Genomic DNA, 20,816 nt, shown 5'->3' with positions numbered 1-20,816 from the left:
TAACCCAGACCACCATCTTTTGGTACTGCATCATCTAGACAACTAGACCCAGCCTTTTCTCTCAGCCCTCTTCTCAAGAGAATCACCGAGCTGACCCAAGACCCAGATACTCCTCCACGCTGCTGACCCTCCAGCCGGACCCAGGTGTTCCATGCCGATTCCCTCCTGAATCCCCTGTACTCAACACAACTACTTCTGTGCTCAAGTACCTGATGCTCAGGGGGCTGCTATACCATGCACAAAGATCGGGTCAATTCCGCAGAAAATCTCCTGGCTGGGCAGGATCTACCAGTAGCTGGATCACAGCCCACTCAAAACATTTTCTCCAAAGGCCTGTGCTTGGCAGAGTAAAAACCTTCTCAAGTTCCTCTTCATGCACATCTGAGAGTAAAATCTTCTTTTTTATCTTTGCTTCAGCACATTTGGATTTCTATTAAGCCTCCAATATCCTTAAGCGTCTTCCTTGCAAAAAGGGGCCTATCTCAGGCACAGAACTCCTGGGTCACCCATGAACCATCATCACCCTTGACCTTTCTTGTCTTCACCCTCTTACCTGCTTGAAGCAATGGGCAGGAGCGGGGATGGCACATGTCTCTTTCAGGTATTTCTCCCAGGTGAAGTGACCTGAGAAGAGAAAACAAAAGGATTCAAATAGGAACTGACAAGCAAAAATCTCAGAAAAATTGATGGCTGGACTCCTCTAACACCGGCAGTTCTCCAATTCTCACAGAGGAGGTGCTCACAGGCAACATGTTTTCATCAAGATCCTCTGATGTTTGTGACCACAGAAGATTTACAACTGCAGCTGACAGGCAGAACAAAGCACGGCGCTGCCTACGGCATCTTACCGCCTCCACACTGCCGAGAAGGGTCTGCGAAAAGTGCGGATAACAACTACAACTTAATATGAAATACCCAGTACAGATGGGAATCTGTGGGCTCTTCTAGACAACTGTCCCTTAAAATTCATTTGTCAGAAATACATTTTTCAGTCTGGGGATTGCGAGCTAAACTGTCACTGTGGGCTACAAGCAGCCCAAATCACCAGGAAAACCGCACCGTGCCGATGTTACAGCTCCCCTGGTCCAGCATGCGCACAGCCTGCCCCACGAGCCAGCAACTCAGGAGGTATCAGCCCATCCCCAGCAATCAGAGGACAGGTCAGCAATTACTTCCCTGAAGCGGCCACGGAGTCCATAGCTTGGGCAGGATGGAAGCATGGATCCTCCAAACAGGGATTTACTGGACACAGTGGCTCACATCCAGCACCAAAGGCCGTTCCACCACTGAGTGCTGCTGCTGCTGGGGGAAGTGCGTTTTATCCTTCCCTGCACCTTTCCCGTGTACAGTAGGAAGGGTAAAAGCAATATGCCATCCAGGGAAACCTGTTATTAAATGAGGAATTAAAAGCTTCTGTGATCCGAGCAAATCATGACTTTTGCCATTTAAACTGAGCAGCTGGGAAAGGATCCTTCCAGCATGACATTAGCTTGTATTCATCTGAATGGCTCCCGGGAGACCGCTGTTTTCAAGTCATTTCAAGAGCATTGGTGGCAGCACAATTAAAGAGTCAGCTACCGCTTCCCCTATTCACGTCAAGTTTTTAATCAGTCTATTTTCAAAACAAAAGCTACATTAAGAGCCATTTGAGCTACTGCAGTGCACACCACACCTCTCAAAATTCAGGCATTAAGGTCAGCACACATTACTTTAGTTCTGCCTCATGTGCATAGAGAAGCCTTAAGGGCTTGATAATCTTACTAGCTTCAAATAAAGAAAAGAAACGCTGCTTTCTTGCCACCTCCTATGCAGATGACTAGCACACTGTTAAATACCGTGGAAATGAACAGAAAAAGATACAGTTTTGTTGCTACACTGCCTGAATATATTTCTGCTTACAGACTCTGACAGCATCTCTGCAATCCTCAGAGTATGCATTTCCATCCGTTGGCATGTATTTTCTTTTCAGCCAAGGTCTCACACTTGGGGTGAATGAAGAAATTCAGTGACTTACTCCAATGATACTCTCACAAAACCAGAATTCTTTTCCTTTAACTGAAGATATGATTTTACACTCAGTTATGCAAATGAAACTCTTTGTATGAATAATGTGTAATAAATATCCAGGCAAAGCAAACTCAGACGCCTTCTGTGTCCCACCCCTGAGCTCTGGCTGCTGATCCGGGTCCATCTCAGCCTGGGGTGGCCCTTCAGAGGCCCTTGTCCATGCAGCACAGAGGATGCCCACGGCAACAGCACTGGGGCGAGGGGCACAAGCCCCAGCCCCAGGGCCTGAGCAAGCATCTTGAAAAGGATCAGCTGCGCTTGGTAATTTTATTTCAAAAAAGAAACATACCCTCCCCTCAGCTGGTTTCAATCCCTTGCTATTAAAAGTAGTCATGGTTTTAATCCTTCCACTTTTCACTCACTCCGCACCAATCGAGGCCATTCTGCTCCCCACAGCAGCTCACACTACAGTTGGGATCAATGCTGCACAATCCCAGCAGGAGCAGTAAATTTCTGAGACAGCTGCATGCCACTAAAAATAGTGTCTGGACATGGAACTTATTTGAGATTTAATTCTAGACGCTGTTGGGACCCAACCACCATACGAAGACACACACAATACTAAAACTGCAGCTACTTACAACTCACAGTTCCAGTGACTTATTTTGCAAAGAAAAGCAAAAGCAGCAGAAAGACTTCTCTGAAGTCTAAGAAAAGACAGAGCCAAACCAGCAGAGTTAAGCCTTCCTTCCTTCTCTGCTCACTATCAGCCATTTCTTTACATAAAAATGGCATGACAAGTGCAATTAAAGACTGCACCTCTTTTTCAGAATTACTCTCAAACCAGGACAGAAACTGCATACTGGAATTGGAGGCTGCCACCATTGCCTTAGAGCAAAAGAAAGCCCTGAACAGAATGTAGGAAATGGTTTCTCATTAATTCAGTAACATTATTTAGCTTGTGATACAATGTTTTTTCAAGCAGGAATTTCAAAGTACATGTAAACAATCAAATAACAATCAGCTTTAACCTAAAAACTGCAGGAAGAATCAGAAGAAAATGGCGTAACAAAAGCTGGGGTTTTTTTTACAATAAAAGGAGAGCCGCCAGTAAAAAAGAAAAAAGTAGGACCCACTTAAGGCATTTTTAATTGGGGAGCAAAGAACAAGCCCTGAGCTCTGTACCAAAGAAAGAGTGCGCATGGTTGAAGATGGATAAATCACGCTTGGCCCTCTCAGCCTTAGCTTGTCTGGACCATACCCAGCCCCTGCTCGCCATACTGATCCACTTCCAACACTTGGCTCCAAACGGATGGATCTGCACTGGAGCCTCCACACCCGGCATGCTGTCGGCCAGGACGCCAAAGCTGCCGGGTACCGGCTGATGCTGTTTACAGGCTCGCTGTGCACGGAGGTTATAAGGCCAGAGGGAAACACTGAGAATATCTTGCTTGGCTTTCTCGTTAGCCCAGACTGACTGTCTTGTGTTCCATACTCTGTGTTCTCATTCATATTAACAAACTGGATGCCTTACTGCAGAGGTGCTGGACATTTTAGTCTACAAGATGCTTGTTTCTTATCTGGCCTGGGCAAGCAACATAGGAGAATGTTTTCTGAGTGTTGGTCAAAAATCCCTGGGCTTTTTTCCAGCTGCCAGTGAATCACTTTGCTTCACGAACAAACAGTACTTCAGAGAGTCCTAAAGTGTCCCTTTCGTTGGTGATGGCGCAGGGGTGTCCAAGGACAGAACTGACCGTAGGGACCGAAATCCTCTCTCGCCCCAAAAAGCAAAGGGCAGCGCTTGCTCCACTGCTGCTGACATCCAGTGCAATATGCAAACTCTTCCACCAGCCCTGAAATCGCCCTCTATTTTACCTGGTCTCTGCCTTCTCTTTTGTGTTCCCTCCCTTGCCTTGCAGAGCACGCCATGCTCCCACAGGCTCTAAAGATCATCATTTGAATGGACTGTGTTCCTCTGTGTAACATACATCAGATCATCTTTACAGGAAGAAATGAGAGAAGGACACTTAATGAGAAACACCATGTTTTATGTAATTACATTTGTGAGCCCAACAAAAGCCAAGGATTGTAAACCTATGTGACTCCCTGTAACTTGGCTGTGAAAATGCCTACTTAAGGGTGACTGTCTATCACTTCTGCTTGCCTTTGGAAAGCTCCTTACTGTGCGCTTGTGCCAAAGGGAGGTATTACTTGCAGGCAGAGAGTCAGATTTGGGCTCTGATGTCTTAACCTTCAAAAATATTTACTACAAACAAAACACTCCACACCCCCAAGGGGTCAAACTACAGCAGTTGTGAACAATGCAAGTCTGCACCCTTGTGTTTGGATTCTCATCATGTTGCATTTAATGTTGATCTTTTGCCCAGAATTTAAATGAAGATGGAGTTTCTGTTTATATCTTTAACTGAAGTCTGGTTTGGGCTCCATTAGCATTTCAGCTCCCGAGGGGTCATCAATCCAACTGAAACAATACATGTGCATTTCAGGTCACATCTGTGAAGGAGAACGTGCCCTACCCAGATCGAGGCATCCCATTAAAGTCTGCAGCCCATATGTGTGTCTGCTAACGAGCATCAAGGCAGCACATGAAAGCAGCACAGTCTGAGCAAACCCTGTATGAAAATCAGCAGAGTATCGTCTCTGCTTACAGATCCAAATGCGATGGTGGCCTTCCCCGATGTCTGGGCGCAGCCTCCCAAGGGGTCAGCTCTCCCACCGCGATGGCAGAGCTCCTGCATGTCCTACCCGTTATAATTTCCAGGCGCTTTGCTCAGCTGTCAATCTGGCTGCACATTCTCCATTGGTAACAGCTACAACCGATAACATCATCCCACTTACTCACTGTCTTGCTCAGAAGAAACGTGAGAATGTGCAAGCCAAAACTAATAGGTTTCAAACACCAGGATGCTGTCTGCTTTGCTCCTTCTCAGAGGTGTCCCAGCTCGGTATTACCTTTGAGCAGAAATCCTTTCAGCCTGGATTACAGGGCGCTCCGTGCCAGAAAGCTGCTGCAGTTTCAGCCCCCTCGCTGTGTACGCAAGCTTTGGGCAGTGATGAGCTGCTCAGAGTTTCCACTGATGGGACAGCACAACTCTCAATTTCACAGAATTCTTGATCAATTTCATTGAATTTCACAGAAATCTTAATTGATTTCACTGCATTTCACAGAAAGCTCCATTTCAGGTCCATGTTGCCAATGAACAACAACCAGCCCTCCGACATCTGCAAATGGTGCAGCTCATGCAGACGGGGAACTGCAATGGAGCCCCCAACACCCCGACGGCTGGCTGTAAACAGGCCACGTGAGCTGTGCTGGTGCCCCGTCATGTCACACGGAGCTCAGCATGGGGTGACAGGAGGACCCAGGACTTTACTGGAGGTGCTAACAAACCTCGTCCTCTTGGAGAAGGTCCTTCCCAAACTGCGATCCATAGTACTTCAGTGTAAGGACAGACAAGATGCCCCAAGAGAGAATGACGATGGCTGATGGTGGCCCACAGCCCAATGTACCTGAGAGTCACCACCCTGAGTCAGGTTCACCTCGGGGCCCAGGATAACTGAGCCTCTGAAGCACTGCAGCCACTTCAGCCCTCCCAGGGCTCTAAGAAACCTAGGAGAGCCTTTCATCAAGGCAAACACGTTTTCTCTTAGAAACAGCTTAACCCAGGCAATCGTTTAGTTTCTTGTTGCTCCATACTTGGTAGGAAGTATGGACATCATCCTCTTTTAATATAAGGACATGCAGAATGTAAGGACACAAGGACATCACCTTCTTATACTCCGTAAGTGAAATACAGACCCTAAAATACTTTACTAAATTATACAAGCCTTACATAAACTTCCTAAAGTTGGAAGTCTCCTGCATATCCCCTCGAGAGACAGCCGGAGCTGCCAGTTTTATGAACTCAACCTGCAGGCGCTGTGCACAGGGCCACGGCCGGCCCTAAGCATGCACGGGACACCCGATCCCCAAAGGGCGCAAGAAGTGACCAGCTCCTGTGCCACTACAGCCAGCCCTTGCCCTGTGCTCCACTGAGCCAGCCAGCATCACCTCTGCAGGGCTAAGGGCCAAATTCCTGCCGCTGGGGAGGAGGGAGCACAGGTCACACCACGTCTCTCCTACGGCCGCAAGGAGTGGGCCAGCCGCTGCTGGGAACGTGGAAAACGAGCTTGTGGAGGAGTAAGAGGCTCCTTATGCCCAGGACGCATGTGAGAATGTGGGCAGTTACTCTGTGGCACTCATGGCTGGGCAGTAAGAAACAGATCTGCTCAATCCTGTCTGATTTAAAAATGAGCCAGCTCAGCTGTGTGCTTACCCTGGTGTCTTCTCAGCCATTTTTGACTGTGGTCTGAATTAAAAACATGAGGACTGTCCAAAAGCAGTTTCTGTCTGTAAACTAATTTGGCATGCTGCAGTTTCCCACATCCAAGCAACTTAAGCTTTTTAGGGAAAAAAAACCAACAAAGGGAGGAAGAAGGGAGCTCTTACCTTGGTACTGGGAGGGAGACTCTGATGGGCGGCCGTACTTGTGCTTTTTACCATCTTTCCAGTCTATGGCTGAGACAAGAAATAAAACATTTGTGTCAGTGAAACAAGCCAGCTAATGCACTCTTCCAACATTATCTGCTCATGTCACCTGCTTTACAGGCACTCTGTTAGAGGAATAACATCCCCATCATGACCCCAGGTAACACAGATGATTTGTCTAAATCTATGGGGTGTGCTCCCTTCCTCCACACAGCTCAGGAGACCTGACATGAGGTATCTGCATTTGCATCTGAGTCTCTGCCTAGTCATCACCAACTAGTGTTGTCCCACAATGGCAAGCAATAATGTAAAAAGCAGGAAACTACTAGAGCTTCAGCATTTTGACTACGTGAAGAGGTGGCAAGGCTTGAGAGGAACAAACACGAAAGCCATTGAAAACAGCTCCTGTGGATCTTGTACGCAGAGAAGTGGAGCCTGATTCACTCCTTTTTTATTAACTCCAGGTTACTGCAGCCAGCTTTACTCACACAATCAGCCTCGACCCTCTCTGGCAATAGGGACAGGACTTCTCCAAAAGTCTGCACAACTGCCCTTTCCATGCACAGCACCAGGTTACCAACATGCGTCCTGCATAGCTCATAGGAGAGCACAGTGAAGTAGCACCAGCTCTGATGAGCATCTCATCTGAGTTGTCTTTGCTCACGGCAGATTTGGGCCTCAGAGTTGCAAAAAAAATAATAAAAGTTCCCAAAACAGCTCTGGAAAGTGATACGAGCAAGAAGGAGCGAATGCCCATCCCTGCCTCTAGTGGCCTCCAGCCATGGAGGGATGCCAGACCAGCGTGCCCTTAGCAAGGTCCTCCACGTGCTGCTGCCTCACGCACCCTGGGACCACTGCTGCCGTCCAGTTCATTGATTTTACAAAGCATTTTTAGGGCTACTGCAAACAACAATTTGGTAGTGCTCTATGAAACATGCCTTGACCCCACAAAAAGCAATTCCATGTGAAAGGAAGAAAAAAGAAAACAGGAAAAGTTTTGAAATCTGGTAAGCAGCTGAAGGAGGCAGGCCACACTCTGCTGCTAAAGTGGCCTGGTAAGCCTTGAGATGTCCGAAACTGCTTTTGGACCATTATTTTTGCAATCTTCTCTTCTTGACATGTTCTTTTTGATGGACAGGACAGCAATGGTTTTATCCATTGAATGAACACGAGGGGCATATGGAGCATGGTCACAGCATCACTAGACATGGAGCAGACAAAGACCCTCCTTGGGGAGACACAAATGAATGGAAAGGATGGCAGGACACCCTTCCTGTAAATGTACTCCTATGAAGGACAGTATTCTGCCATCTCCTTAACAAAGCAAAAATAAAGCACACAAAGTATTTAAGTGAGAAGCAAAAAAGCCCCCCAGGATGAGTAATGCTCCTCTCAGTGTTGCAGAATAGTGTCTTAATAGCCTCTGTGCACTCGAAGTAGCCTCTCACCATACTCTGCAGGTGAATTTACATTTTATTCTTAACCTTTAACATGCAAAAATCCTCATTAAGCAGGCTGCAAAAGCACCACAGAGGGAAAGAAACACAAGAATTTCTGCAGGCAAATAAAGAAAAAGTTCAATGCATTATTAAAAAAGCAGGTAAGTAGGACAGAAACCCACATGTGCACAATGCAGGTGTTGCTTCTGCAACCTATGGCACGGCATTCACAGCACAGGTCACACAGCCACAGTGGCTGCAGGCACCCTGCTCCACGAGGCAGAGAGGACAAGCTGTGTGCGAGGCTAAATTCAGCCAGCCCAGTCCGCGGCCACACTGCTGACTAATCAACCTGCCTCTTTTATTACCAAGCCCTCCAGCTGCCTCGCAGCAGGCTCTCCCCATTCCCTGCTTTCCTTCATTTATTTTCACTTCATTAAAGGACAAGCAGTGTTAGGAAGAGGATAATGCTTCTGTAAGATGAACCACCAGAGAAGCAAAGGAGACGTTTAGAAAAAATAAAGGGAGGAGAGAAATTGAGCATAGAAATCTCCTGCAATAAACCTTGTGAGCGTGTAGCAGATGTGAACAAAGAACTGCGGAGGATGCTCCATCCTCTGCACTTCTCCCTTCCCCCATGCTCTGAAGCGCATGTGATGAGATCACTCCAGTTGAACGCACATGCATGGCACAACACTAAAGGAAATCAATATTTTTGTTAAGCACAAGAAGTTGAAGCAGCTCAGCTGCAGGCAGCCTGCTTGACTTCACCCTTTTTGTTGGGGCAAGCACGACACAGGTACCACGCATGCAGTCACCCTGAGCACCACGGCTGCTGCTGCGTGTAACAGGACAAGAGAATCAGGCGGTGAGAGGTAAGCGTCTGTAACAGATTTCATCTCCACAAGGTAGGCTGGTCTTGGTTTCACGCCTCATTAGAAGGGGGAGGCTTGTGCCAGGGGAGAAGCAGTTTGCCTCATGCTGGGATCACTAGCAGATGGTGCATGCTGCGGGCTCCGCGCAGCACCCTTGCTGCCTGACACTGTGCCCCACAAGCCGCAGGGGTGCACCCAGCAAGGGGCTCTTCCTCTGCCTGTCTCAGGGGTCGATTGATGAAGTGTTCTCTGCACGCTGCTGGAGAAACAAGCGGCTCTGTTTCGAGCTTGCAACCCCCTATCCCCCATGCTCGCACCCCATCGCCAGCATCCCGAAGCACTCAGCCCTCAGTCCGCACCAGCTTGCTACTGGGCCTTTGGCTGTGCCAAAAGCATCACTGCTCACCTTTTTGAGGGCCTGGTTTCCGCATTATATCACCTGCTGCTGTCCTTATCCTGGGACTGGCTTGCTTTTAGATAACTGAAGATGTCTAGGACAAAAGAAATAAACATGAGAAAATTCCCCATTCTGGAGCACACAGTCATCTGCAACATTAACTAATCACACAGCCGGGAGAAAATAGATGCTCTTTCACCATGGGTTGCACAGAACATCTCCTACTGAACACAAACAATTCATTCCAACCCCTCTGAAACTACAAGTCTTTCTCCAATATGTGGACAACTTCAAATTTACGGCAGCAGGAGTGGCATAAATAAGCAAGAGGAGCATACGCCACTCTTCATGCTAACTCTACAGCGGGTCCCGAGCATGTGCGTGGAAGAGGGGGCTGCTCTTACTAACAAAGGGAGGCAGAGCTGAAATTTATGAAAGAAAATACATGGAAACATTAACTCTGGCAAAACAGCATCACAATCCCCAGCTCGCCACTTGCAATTCAAATCGCTCACAGCAGTTCTGGGTAATAAGGATGAGAAATTGGACAATGACCCAGGAAATATTTTTGCTTTTAGTACTGCAACGAGTGTCCAAGCTGTGCTGCGGGTTTTGTTTTTTTTTCTGAGTTGGAGGAAAAATGGCTGGACTGTCCCCAACAAGAGAAAACATTTCCATTCTTTTAATATGCAAACGTTAACTGAAAATCCAAGCTCTTGGGAGATATGTGGACATGTACACGGAGACCAGTGCTCCTGCACAGCCGAACTCGCAGGGCAGCACCTACTGCATGCACCGAGCCTTGCCAAGTCCTGACAGAAAATATCTAAATGAATGGCTGAGCCACAAACAAGCCCTTAGGAAAGCTAGTAAAAGCATGTTTAGACACTACACTAACTAATGAAAGATTAATTGTGTCAATATAACTCCATTTTGTTCACAGTGGGGCAGTCAGGCTGGAGGACGTAAGAGGAAGCTGTCTCAGGACGCAACACTGAGTTTCTGCTTAAAGGGTTATTTACAGATCCAACTTGGCAAGAAGTTTTGACTTTGAAAACCAGGCTTTTTTCCAAACCTAAGAGAAATAAAGAATTTAATTTTCTGTACAAGCGCTACAAACTACAGCCTTTTACGTGCAGTGCTTGCAGCATTGAGCAATACTCTGAGAAGGAAAATACTAAAGGAATATTAAATACTAAAGGAAAAATCCCCCTAGTTTTTTTTAATCCAAATCAAAAGGTATACAGTAGTCTCTTATTGCCTCTCTCATAAATAGCATGTTTGTTTGTGCATACTTGTGAAAGGAGTAAAGTTTCTTTTCCTTTCAATAGTGGAAGGTAATCTACATGTGAAAGCTTATTTACAACTTTTAATGCTTCTTTTCATAATTTTCTCCAGTCATTTTTATTAAAAGCTAGCAGTCATGGTAGGAGAAGTCCCCCAGCCATAAAACCCAGGGTGAAAGGTGTGATATAAAGGCATCAGACAAGCATTCACCATCTCTAGCCCTGCACCTCTGCTGTCTGCTTGTCTCCTCCAGACGTGGGACTTTCTGAAGTACCTAAACACGAATAATAAATCTCACGCATTTGGCACAGGACCTGTGCTCCCATGCCACTCAGACGGCTTTTGAAAAGCTGCTTCAGCCTGAGCCCTTCAGAGCCCTACCCGGCAGGGATGCATAACCCTTCCCTGCAGAATTATTTGGAGGAAAAATTTGTGGCCAAGTATGAGATGCTCAGATACAATTTGTGGAAGGCTGTGGCTTGGGAGGAGGGGTGAAACTCCTGCACCCTCCGTCCTCATACAGATGACAATAGGAGTAACTCTAACTACTTGTAAAGCACACAGATGACTGCTGGTGTCCCTCAGCCAACACTGTAGCGGGCTTCCAGCAAGATCTCATGCTGTGGAAGAGAACAGGACATTGTAAATGTTGCTCCTGTTAAAAGAAAAATAATAAAAAAATAAGTGACTCTTCCCCAAAGGAGAAGACTTTGGCTGTATGGGGACTCCCACCCTGCTGAAAGCCACATGGGTGCCTGCCTGGGCGCTGCATGTTCCAAAATAAAACTCATCTCATCCAAATGAGATGGCTGCAGCGTGGCTCCTGGCACCCTTCACAGTCCTCCACTGCAGCTCTGCACCACCCAGCTCCCCATACATTCTCATGCCACAGGACAGCAACATGTGGTTTCATCCTGCAAAATCACAACTTAAAAAAGAAAAAAAAAAAGAAAAATAAAAGGTGCAAAATAATTTGTGTGCTTCAGGGCCACATAACACCCAGGGAAGAGCCAGAGCCAAACTCCACAGTGTGCAGCCTGCCTGCCCTGACTGCAGCTAGCTCTGCACAGTGCAGGTGCGAGCCACCAGCCTCACAGCATCCCAGCGACAGGGACCAGTCCCTGCCCGCTCTTTTTAGCTATGGAGACATAGCCCGTGTACCCCAGCCCTCCTGACGCTGGTATAAGGTGGGCTTTACTAACACAGGGCTTGAGAACTGGTAACTCCCGCTGGCTGTAATTTAATTCTACAGTTGCCTCAAGAAGCTGTAAAATCTCCACCTTTGGAGACAATCCAAGTGTCACCAGCCACCATCCTAAGCAGCCTGATCTAACCTTGGAGCTGAGCCTGAATTCAAAGCCAGCCAAGCTCTGTGTGCGGGGCTGGACCAGACAACATCCAAAAGCTCCTTCCAACTTGACATATCCTAGGTGGAATCACGCTACAGGCTTTAGCAAGCCTGAAACACCCCAGTGAAGAGGACAGTCTTCAGTCTAGGGAGAAGAAAGTGAACAGCAGAGCATGTAAGGTCACAGGCACTGCAGGACAGGGAGTAATGCAGTACGAATGTATGTGGTCTTTACACCGTTCAGGGACTGAAGATTAAAAGAAAAATCTTAAAGTAATAAATAGCAGAAGCTACAGTTTGGTATCCAAGGGGGGAAAAAGGACTATTTCCACACAGAGAGATCTTCCTGAATGACCCTAGACAAAAACATGCCCCTGATGAGAATTTGCCAGCTGTGTCAATGACATGAAGGAGACAATCTTACTTTTACATCAAATCAAGCGCTCAAGATTCACATAGCCCACCACATGCTCCAATACTCCATATCTCCAGAACCTAACATTTGTACAAAGCTGCATAGCAGAGTTAAAACTCCCCTCTTTTTCAAAAGCTGTATTTCTCATGCTTGTGTATATCAAGATAATCTTGCAAGCATGGACCACAGTTTTACATGGTGTTGGTTTCTAGAATTTATATCCTGAAAGGACAGATCAACGTATAAATTCACTTCAGCAGGATGGTACCTTAAAAATCTAAGAAGGCCAACTGATTTGCTGCCTTTTGTAGCAAATAAAGTACCTTTCTCACAGTTTCAAACAACTTCCACTCACCGAGATATCAAAAGCGGCAGCGGCTCCACTGAACTGTCATGGGCTCTAGTTCCCCATCATTCCTACAAGACAGTAAAGTCAGTACAAATACTGCAGCATATCAAACCTGAAAGCACAGAGACAAAATGAAAAAGTTTGCACTTAATTGCAGAAAGGCTAGGTTACCAGCTGCATTATTCATGTTCATATTTAATTCATTTAAAACATCCAAATTTAAATTTAAAGACAGCTGCAACAAACATTCCCACTTGCCATAGCAAAGCAGCGCAGAACTTGACACAATTTAAGTTCAGCTTGCAATAAGTACATGGGACCACAGCTGTTAAACACCTTTGATATGAGTAAGATCACATCAACTGAGTTGATATAAACTAGTTCAGCTTTTGTAAAATGAAACTATCACACAAAGAAGGATTTAAAAGACTAGACCTGATTAGTAATAAAAAGGAGAGAGACCACAGGAGAGGCATATAACATAATGAACAGCATGAAGGGAGTGAACTGGGGACTCTAAATTATCCCTTCCACAGTACAGCAGGGCAAACCTATAATACAAAAGAAAACCCCCAAGTATATACCAGGGAGAAGGAAATTTTGTTTACTGGAAACTAACAGCCATGATAACATCCTCCACGAAGAAGTTGAAAGACAAGTAAACAAGTAACAGTAAAAAAGGACAAAGACATTCAAAAGCAAAACCAGCATTTGTAACTGCATCAAAACATGAAACACACAGGCCGTTGGTACTCACACCTCAAGCAAAAGCTGACTGAAAAGGTGGGGTGGTCGGTCAAAACCTGCCCACCACACTTCTGTGTTAGCTGCTGTGTTTTGGCAAGGAAAAGCCGAGCGCTTGCCTTCCCACCAGGCTGCAGCCAGGGGCAGGACACAGCTCAAGACACGGGTTAGTTAGCACCCCAGTAATCTCTTCCATTCATTTACACCAAGATTTACACCTCAGATGTATTTTCCTTTTACTTGTTCAAAAAAATAAAGGCAGCACAGAGGCAGCCAGGACTGGGAAGACCATCCCAGATCATTCCCAGCTCAGACTGCCTCTCCAGCAGCCACGCTGCACAATCCTCAGCGCAAACACAGCCAAAATGCGTCTTAATCTAATTAAGTTCTCCCCCCCACTGCTTTTACCAACAGACTCTTCCCAAAGCTCATCCTCATCATCCCTAAGGGGAGAATGATTCAATTTACCTGCGCCAGATTGGAAGGGACTTTCAGTGTTATAGGGTAGCCTGCTCTGCAATATTCTTCCACTAAATGTTGCAATTGCGATGTCAGTAAAACAAAAAGTGAGAAAACGTGGGTGGAAGGCACTGTCACATCTACACAGACCTCATAAGATGCATGTAATCTCTTTATCTACAAAGCCTCCGCTCCTTCAGAGTGCATAATTATGAAAAGAGTTAAAGCTGAGGTTCTTAATGTCTCTTCTAGGCACTTCTTTACTCCACTAAAGGCACCACTTGCATCTGAATTATTTCCTGGGGTTGTCTGGACTTCCTATTATATGAGGAAGATTATGGTGAACCTTGGGATGGAGGCCAAGTCAGTTCACAGCGCTACCATGTTTGATTGAAAGGGTAACTGAAGTTTTGTTTACAGCATGCCAAGCTTCAAACCTCTTTGGACAATGCAGTTGCCAGCAGGCAAGATGTTTTCAGAAAGAAGAGGAAGAGAACTACCAACAGTGAAGCTGAAAAATGGTTTTATTAGGTTAGATACATACCCCACAGATTAGGATCGCGGAAAAAAAAAAAAAAAAAAAAGAAAACTCTGCATACTGCCAGAGGACTGTGAGAATGACGCTTCTTAGAAATCCCATGGGACAGCAACAAGAGAATCCCAGCTCCTCATAATGCAAAATGCCTGCAGTCATTGGGTTTTTTCCTTCCACAAAAGCATGGGTCTTGAGCACCAAGACCAGTCCAGCTAGTAAAAATCCCTTCTACATGACCTCTGCTTCAATTGAGTTTGTCTTCATGGGTATCTTCCCATCAGACACTATCAATGTTTCCAATAATGAAGAGCTACCCCTTACAAATTTCCTTAGGAGACGTGATGGCAGTGTTTTAAGTTCCTGCCCATCAAGGGTGATGACAGTGCTGCCATTGCAGCTTCCCAGCTGGAAGCTCAGGCTGTGCCGGGTCCTGTTTCAGCACCGTTCTGGAAGCCCATACATGCACTGTGAGTTACACTCCCAGTTGCATCCCGACCCACTTAGAAAACCAGGAAGAGACGTGACGAGCAGTTGCATATGACCACCTCGGCTTGCTCGTTTTGCCAATTTTCATTTCTATGCTAGAGAAAGAAAGGTACTTTCAGCCTCCTTGAGAAATTAGAGGACTGCCAGCACGTGATTCCAAACGCTTCTTATCTCTTCTGGTTTTCACACTGGACTTAGCTCCTTAAGATTTCTGCCTGACCTGTGGACAGGATAACTTTTTCTGTTCTAAAATCATGGGTTTCCCCCCCCCAGAGCACACTCCGGTGAGCCAGCCAACTGACCCCTCTTCTGGGTAGAAGCCAATGACCAGCAGACAGCTCCCAGCACCACCCTGCACACCAGCCTCCTCAGCACCACAAGGAGTACTGAAACAAAATTAGCAACAAATGCTTACACCAGACCTGAAGGAAACTCTCAAGAATGAGCAGCCACCAAGTTTGAAGAGGCGAGTCCAAATTTTTCTTGACCAACAGGTTTATTTCCTTCCACCTCCCTGTTACCATCCTCCTGCACAAGACCGGAGTTTTATTTCTCCTTGTCTGTGCAAAGCTGCATGTTTGGCAGCTCTGAACAAAGGCTGATGAGGCTGCAGCACCTCTGCAAGCATCCCCCCTCCTTAGGACTCCAGGGTCCTTACGTTCATACTAGGAAATTTTTCAAAGAAACACTGTAACAATGAAGGTTGGTATTTCCATCTGGAGTACTGATCCCCTTGTGTGATCTGAAATATCTGATGGCTGCAAACCATTACTCCTTTTTCTATCAGAAGGATTTTGTGTCATTTCCAACATATCTCTCTCTGGAACTAATTTTCTTTCTACCATGTAAGAAGTGGACTGATAAACTCCAGACATCATGACTGGCTCCTCAGAAACACATTCTTGTGAAAGATGTTAAGACACGGAGGTGTCTCAAAGACGTGATCACGAGCAACGCACTTCCTTAGCTTCTAAGCCAAGTCTCAGGGGAGAACTTATTTTAAGAGAGACAAAAACATGTGCAAAACTTGGATAGACCATGTCTCTACAATGAAAATATCAACTTTATGACTTCCTTTTGAACACCTTCAGGTTGGAAGGGAGAGGAGATGGGTCAGCCTTCTAGGAAATGACAGCTGCATCATCAGACACTGCTGAGTCGAGCTCAAGGGAAAGCCGATGGCTCAGGATGACGGTGAAAAGCTGGGATCGCTGGAAGCAATCACTCCCCACCGCAAGGGAGGCTGCAGCAGTTACCAGCTTTCATGACTGTGGAGGAAATGAAATAAAACCTCGCAGGATTCCAATAAAGGTTTCCTTTTCTCTCAAGAAAAACCCAGCATGGGCCTTGGCTCAAAATAGAAATATCTTGCTGTGTATCACAGTGAGCAAACCCTGCTCTCCATGAAGATTCAAGAGGCTGCAATAAAAACTACATGTTTGGCACGCTCCCGGAACAGGATACTCAGGCCGAGAGAAACGGAGAGAGGGAAGGGCTTTGAAAAAGAGCCCTTCTTTTTAAAAAATGGCCTCATTGCAGTTGGGGTTAGGGAAGCTTCATTATGCTCCGGAATTATTTCAGCATAAAGGGATCCTTCATCGCTGGTCCTGTTGCTGTACTGACTTTCAGGCTTTGTGTTGCCGTTGTTTCCCTTTGGGTGAGCGATGCGCATGCACCACATCCCAGTGTGAACGGGGCCAACAAGACCATGGCTCACCATAAATGTTTTGAAGGAGCTCCGGGAAAAGCAGCAGGTCTCTGTTTCTGGGTGTTAAGCACAGACGTTTCTGACCTGTACCACCACTGTACCTCCAGTGGAGCTCTCCCAGATGCACCATAACATAAACCAACAGAGAGGACTGACTTTTGGGGCAGGTGAAGCACCATTTACATGTAGCAAACCGAGGGACTGATGGACTTACCAAGTGCTGTATAGGAAGAACATGCCAAAGCAAGGAATTGAATCTGTGTGCCCTAGCCTGATGTTTCTGCCACTGAACCATCTGTGTTATAACTATTAGGTGTCAGCAGGACTCACACAGTCAGATGTTAAAAGTTTTCTGCCTTTAGAAGGGGAATGGCTTGGGCTACAGCAGTGGAAGCTATATGGAGTGGCATGACAGTGTATCCAACACCCAGCCCACAGAGGTCACTTTGAAGCAGAGGAGAAAATCTATCACGCATGCACACTACAGTCCTGACCCTGGCATTTTCCGACCATACCCTGACACCCCGATGGCCAGCAGCCAGCCACATGCCAGCTCTGCACATACCTGGGTTTCCTTTCAAAGCAACCCCAGGAGCACAGAGGGGTGCAGAGATGTGGTGCACCCCAGCACGCCTCCCCATCACCCGGGCACAAGCTGGAAGGTACAGACAGAGCAGGGTGCAACGCAGAGCACCCTCTCCCATGAGGGTGCACCCAGCCTGCCGAGGCTCAACAGGCAGGCCAGACTGATGCAGGCAGTAAAGTTTTGCAGCAATGTGGCTATTTTAATCTGCACTGAGCCACATCCAAAAGCTATTAATGAAAGCAGATGGCTTACAGAAGACCTTGAAATGGGATTCTGTCCATGACAGTTACAAAGTCACCCCATACAAAAGCACACAATAGGACGCTTCGAAGTCTTTAAATAAGAATTTAAACAGGAGTGCATAAAAAAAAACAACAAAACAGTGCATGGTTTCCATACCATCAGGCTCTAACAGAGGCACAACCTTCTCTCCCAGCTATACGACAAGCTAATACAGCACCCTCCCACAGTAAATCATGACTGCTTTTCCAGACAGCAGTTACACACACGATGTACGTGGCCTCAAAAAATGTGCCCCAATGTGTACACTCTTCACAGGTCTCTGTTCAACAGCCAGAACATATATTGTACAAAAACCTGTTTAATCAACCTTATACTTACTCTCTGCTGGACTGCGTCTTACTAAAAACTACTAAAACCTAAGCTCTTTAGGGGATGGGAGGTATGGGAAGACAGTATCAGGTGGATAAATATATGCATCGTTTGTAATACTAATTGATGAAATGAATGTACCTTAAATCCAGGAAAACAATACATACCCACGTCCCTAGCAAGGGGAAACAGGAGGTAATCCAGAAAGAAAGGTCTGACCTCCAGTTGTGTCTCTATTGGAAATGTCACAACAGACCGTGCAACAACGCTGCAAGCTGGATGTGAGAATTCCTGAAAAAAGGTTTTGCATTAACTATTTCTAGTAATGTAAGTTCGATAAAAGTTTCAGCATAACATCCTCAGGAGACCATAAGCAGGAAAAGGCAGCTTGAGGGGGAATAAAAAAACCAAAGGGATGGTAATTAAGGGACACAACAGAAATGTAAATGAGGCAAGCCTTGGAAAGAGAGGGGAAGGAGATGACCCAATCCCTTATATTACCCCTGTATCTTGCAAGCACTCCAGCACAAGGGAGGAGGATGCTCCCCAGGGACAGACACACAGGGTGAGGTGTTTCCACTGAAACAGCAGAAAGGGAGATGAGAGCTCAGGGAGCAGACAAGAGCAAACCAGCCCTGAAGAAAAGGAACAAAATCACCACTCTCTAATGAGCTAAAATACTAGAGATGTGGGGGATGATGGTGGTTATGTACACCTAGCATTGCATTCTCCTGTCTTGTGCTTTTCTTCTGTAACCGATCCTAACAATTAAATTGAATGCTTAGCAATAACCCTTGGGAAGATACACAGGATGAAAACTTTCATCTTTAAGCCTCACATGGCATCAAAGCAATCGCTAAGCATGTTACTTAGAGTGTGTAAGGTGCTCTCTTCCCTCATCCAGCACAAAGTAACGACCTTCTCCAGAGTTACTTATTTCTTAACTTCCTGGGGTCCCCCACCAATCCAGTCACATCCTTACTGGTAGGCAGCACTGTGGGGGGCAACGACTCAAGTCACACACTCAAGGGTGAATTCTTACATAGATCCCTATACAAAACTCTGTCGCTGACACACCAGCCATACAGCCAACCTTCGCCACCTGCCAGACACAACTGCCTCTGAGAAAACAGGTTCAGGAGGGCAAAGAAGACCAGGTAAGATGATCCCTTTAGTATATATCTGTATCTATATATATCTATATATCCTTAGAGTGCCAAATCTCAGGATCTCTCCTGTCAAGCAGTACAGCCAGATTCAGAGTCAAGCTCTTCCTTCCAACACTCCCAGCAGCTGATTCTTCTTGTGCAAATGCAGGACAGACCACAAAAGTTCCCACTGATTTGCCCCATCTGCAAAAGAAATGCCCAAACCCTCACAGTACAGAGCAGAGCCACACAAACCTGGATTTGCCCCTGCTATAGCTGAAAAGGAGTCAGTCTCCGCTGCTTGGAGCGTGGAGACAGATAATCCAGTCCCTGACAGAGGGAAAGAATGATGATGTCCAGAAGGGTGAAGGGAGAGGCTGCACCACTGCTGCTGCCTGCCCCTTGCAGCCCAGCAGCATCCTGCCAAGGCACCAGGGCTGCACGGGAGAAGACAGCTCACAGAAACCCACTGTACCCCAAGGGGAATAGCGTGCCAGGGCAGGAAGCAAACATCTTTGTTTTATTTTCTGGCTCATGTAGAGAGATATTAATTCATCCATTTCTTAGGAAAAAGAAAGGAAATTGCAACAGTGCAACATGTCAAGACAGACTAGAAGAGCCAGGCTCACCAAGGATGGGTATTAATTACTGCTTTCTATTTTTATCCTGTGTATAACTCTGGTCTCGTCTGTGACTTAAGGAGCTAAAATCCCAGGAGTCAAAACTGTAAATCTACTGAAAAAGGTGAAATATCCTCTACAGGCTGCAAAGTCTGGAGAAAAAATTCTAACAAGCACCCATCAAAAACTTCTGTAAATTTTAATAACAAAAGAAAAAACAGTCTAGCAGTACACAGGAATATTATCTCGAGAGAATTACTCCCAGAGAGGAAAAATCACTAGCCAGATCCTGCAAGAAACCCTGAGCAGATTGCTTTTAATGATGTAAAGAAAAAGTTGTTAGGCTGCTTTACTATCCTGAAGGGCCAAGAGTTTGAAAAACTAAGATACGTTGTGGGGCCCTCCACTGTTGTCTGTACAAGCCACTATGAAATCTCTTATTTTGGCAACAACATGTACATACGGTAGACGCCAGTATAAAAAAAACACAACACAACATGACCACAAGTGACCAAAAGTCCATCCTGCAGCTATGAAAGTATGTTCAATGGCTGCCAAAGAGCTAATGAAAAAAATGCACTCTTACAGACTCTATCTGCTAGACATTAAACTACCTGCTGGACATTTTGTACAGCTTATAAAGCCATAAAATATCACAGGGCATTTACAGATTTTTCCAGCTGACAACAATATGAAATAACTGAACAGACCCAGAACAGACAGAGTCCTCTGGTCAGGCAGAGTGGATAACACTGAATATATACTGCCACATACACAAGCAGAAATCGTGCCAGCAATGCACAAGATGAGCAAAGCTCATGGTGATGGAAAATGAGCCAAGATAACAAAGCCATCCCTCAGCCTCCCTGTAATGCTGGATCAACAGCGGGACTGCCCAGATTTACAGTGCACGGACTTGGATAATGCCCAAGTGGAATCAGTTCCTCCTGCCCTGTCTGGGGCACAGGCAATTCACCATCAAGTGAGCCACTATCTCCTGCCACGCTGGGAGACATGTGGCATTGTAAAGCCACCCAAACCCCTCCATTTTGGGACTGCAGAAATGACAACATGGATTTCACCCCTGGAGACATGTGACAAGCCAGGAGGTCTGGCTGTCCATCACAGTTTATTTCCCTTGTGCTAAGAGTCAAGGCAAGGTGCTCCAGGCAAGCAGCGAGGTGGTGGCCTCGCTGGTTAGAGCTGATACCTCTTGCCAATTAGTCACCCATATCTCCTGGATGATGTCACA

At 46.2% G+C, this 20,816-nt stretch overlaps 1 protein-coding gene across 7 annotated transcripts in view; it reads right to left on the bottom strand.

The window, feature by feature from the left end:
* The window catches only part of SCMH1 (Scm polycomb group protein homolog 1), a 71,342-nt gene that overhangs the window by 42,290 nt on the left and 8,236 nt on the right, over positions 1-20,816 (bottom strand). For 6 of the 7 annotated variants that reach the window (XR_005826869.1, XM_040586699.1, XM_040586701.1 and 3 more), the window contains exons 2-5: positions 12,673-12,734; positions 9,277-9,361; positions 6,518-6,586; positions 554-624 (exon numbers count right to left, since the gene is read on the bottom strand). Coding sequence is in view for 6 of the 7 variants with exons in the window: in XM_040586699.1 (XP_040442633.1) it covers positions 554-624; positions 6,518-6,586; positions 9,277-9,301 (165 nt within the window). In the remaining variant the exon portion in view is untranslated. The remainder of the gene's footprint in view (positions 1-553; positions 625-6,517; positions 6,587-9,276; positions 9,362-12,672; positions 12,735-20,816) is intronic. The other variant, XM_040586700.1, reaches the window with a different exon arrangement.

This window comes from Falco naumanni, chromosome 3 (assembly GCF_017639655.2).
Source record: "Falco naumanni isolate bFalNau1 chromosome 3, bFalNau1.pat, whole genome shotgun sequence".
In the NCBI taxonomy this organism is placed as follows: Eukaryota; Metazoa; Chordata; class Aves; order Falconiformes; family Falconidae; genus Falco; species Falco naumanni.
Note: the sequence above shows the minus strand (reverse complement) of the source record. Positions and strands in the feature narration are given on the sequence as shown.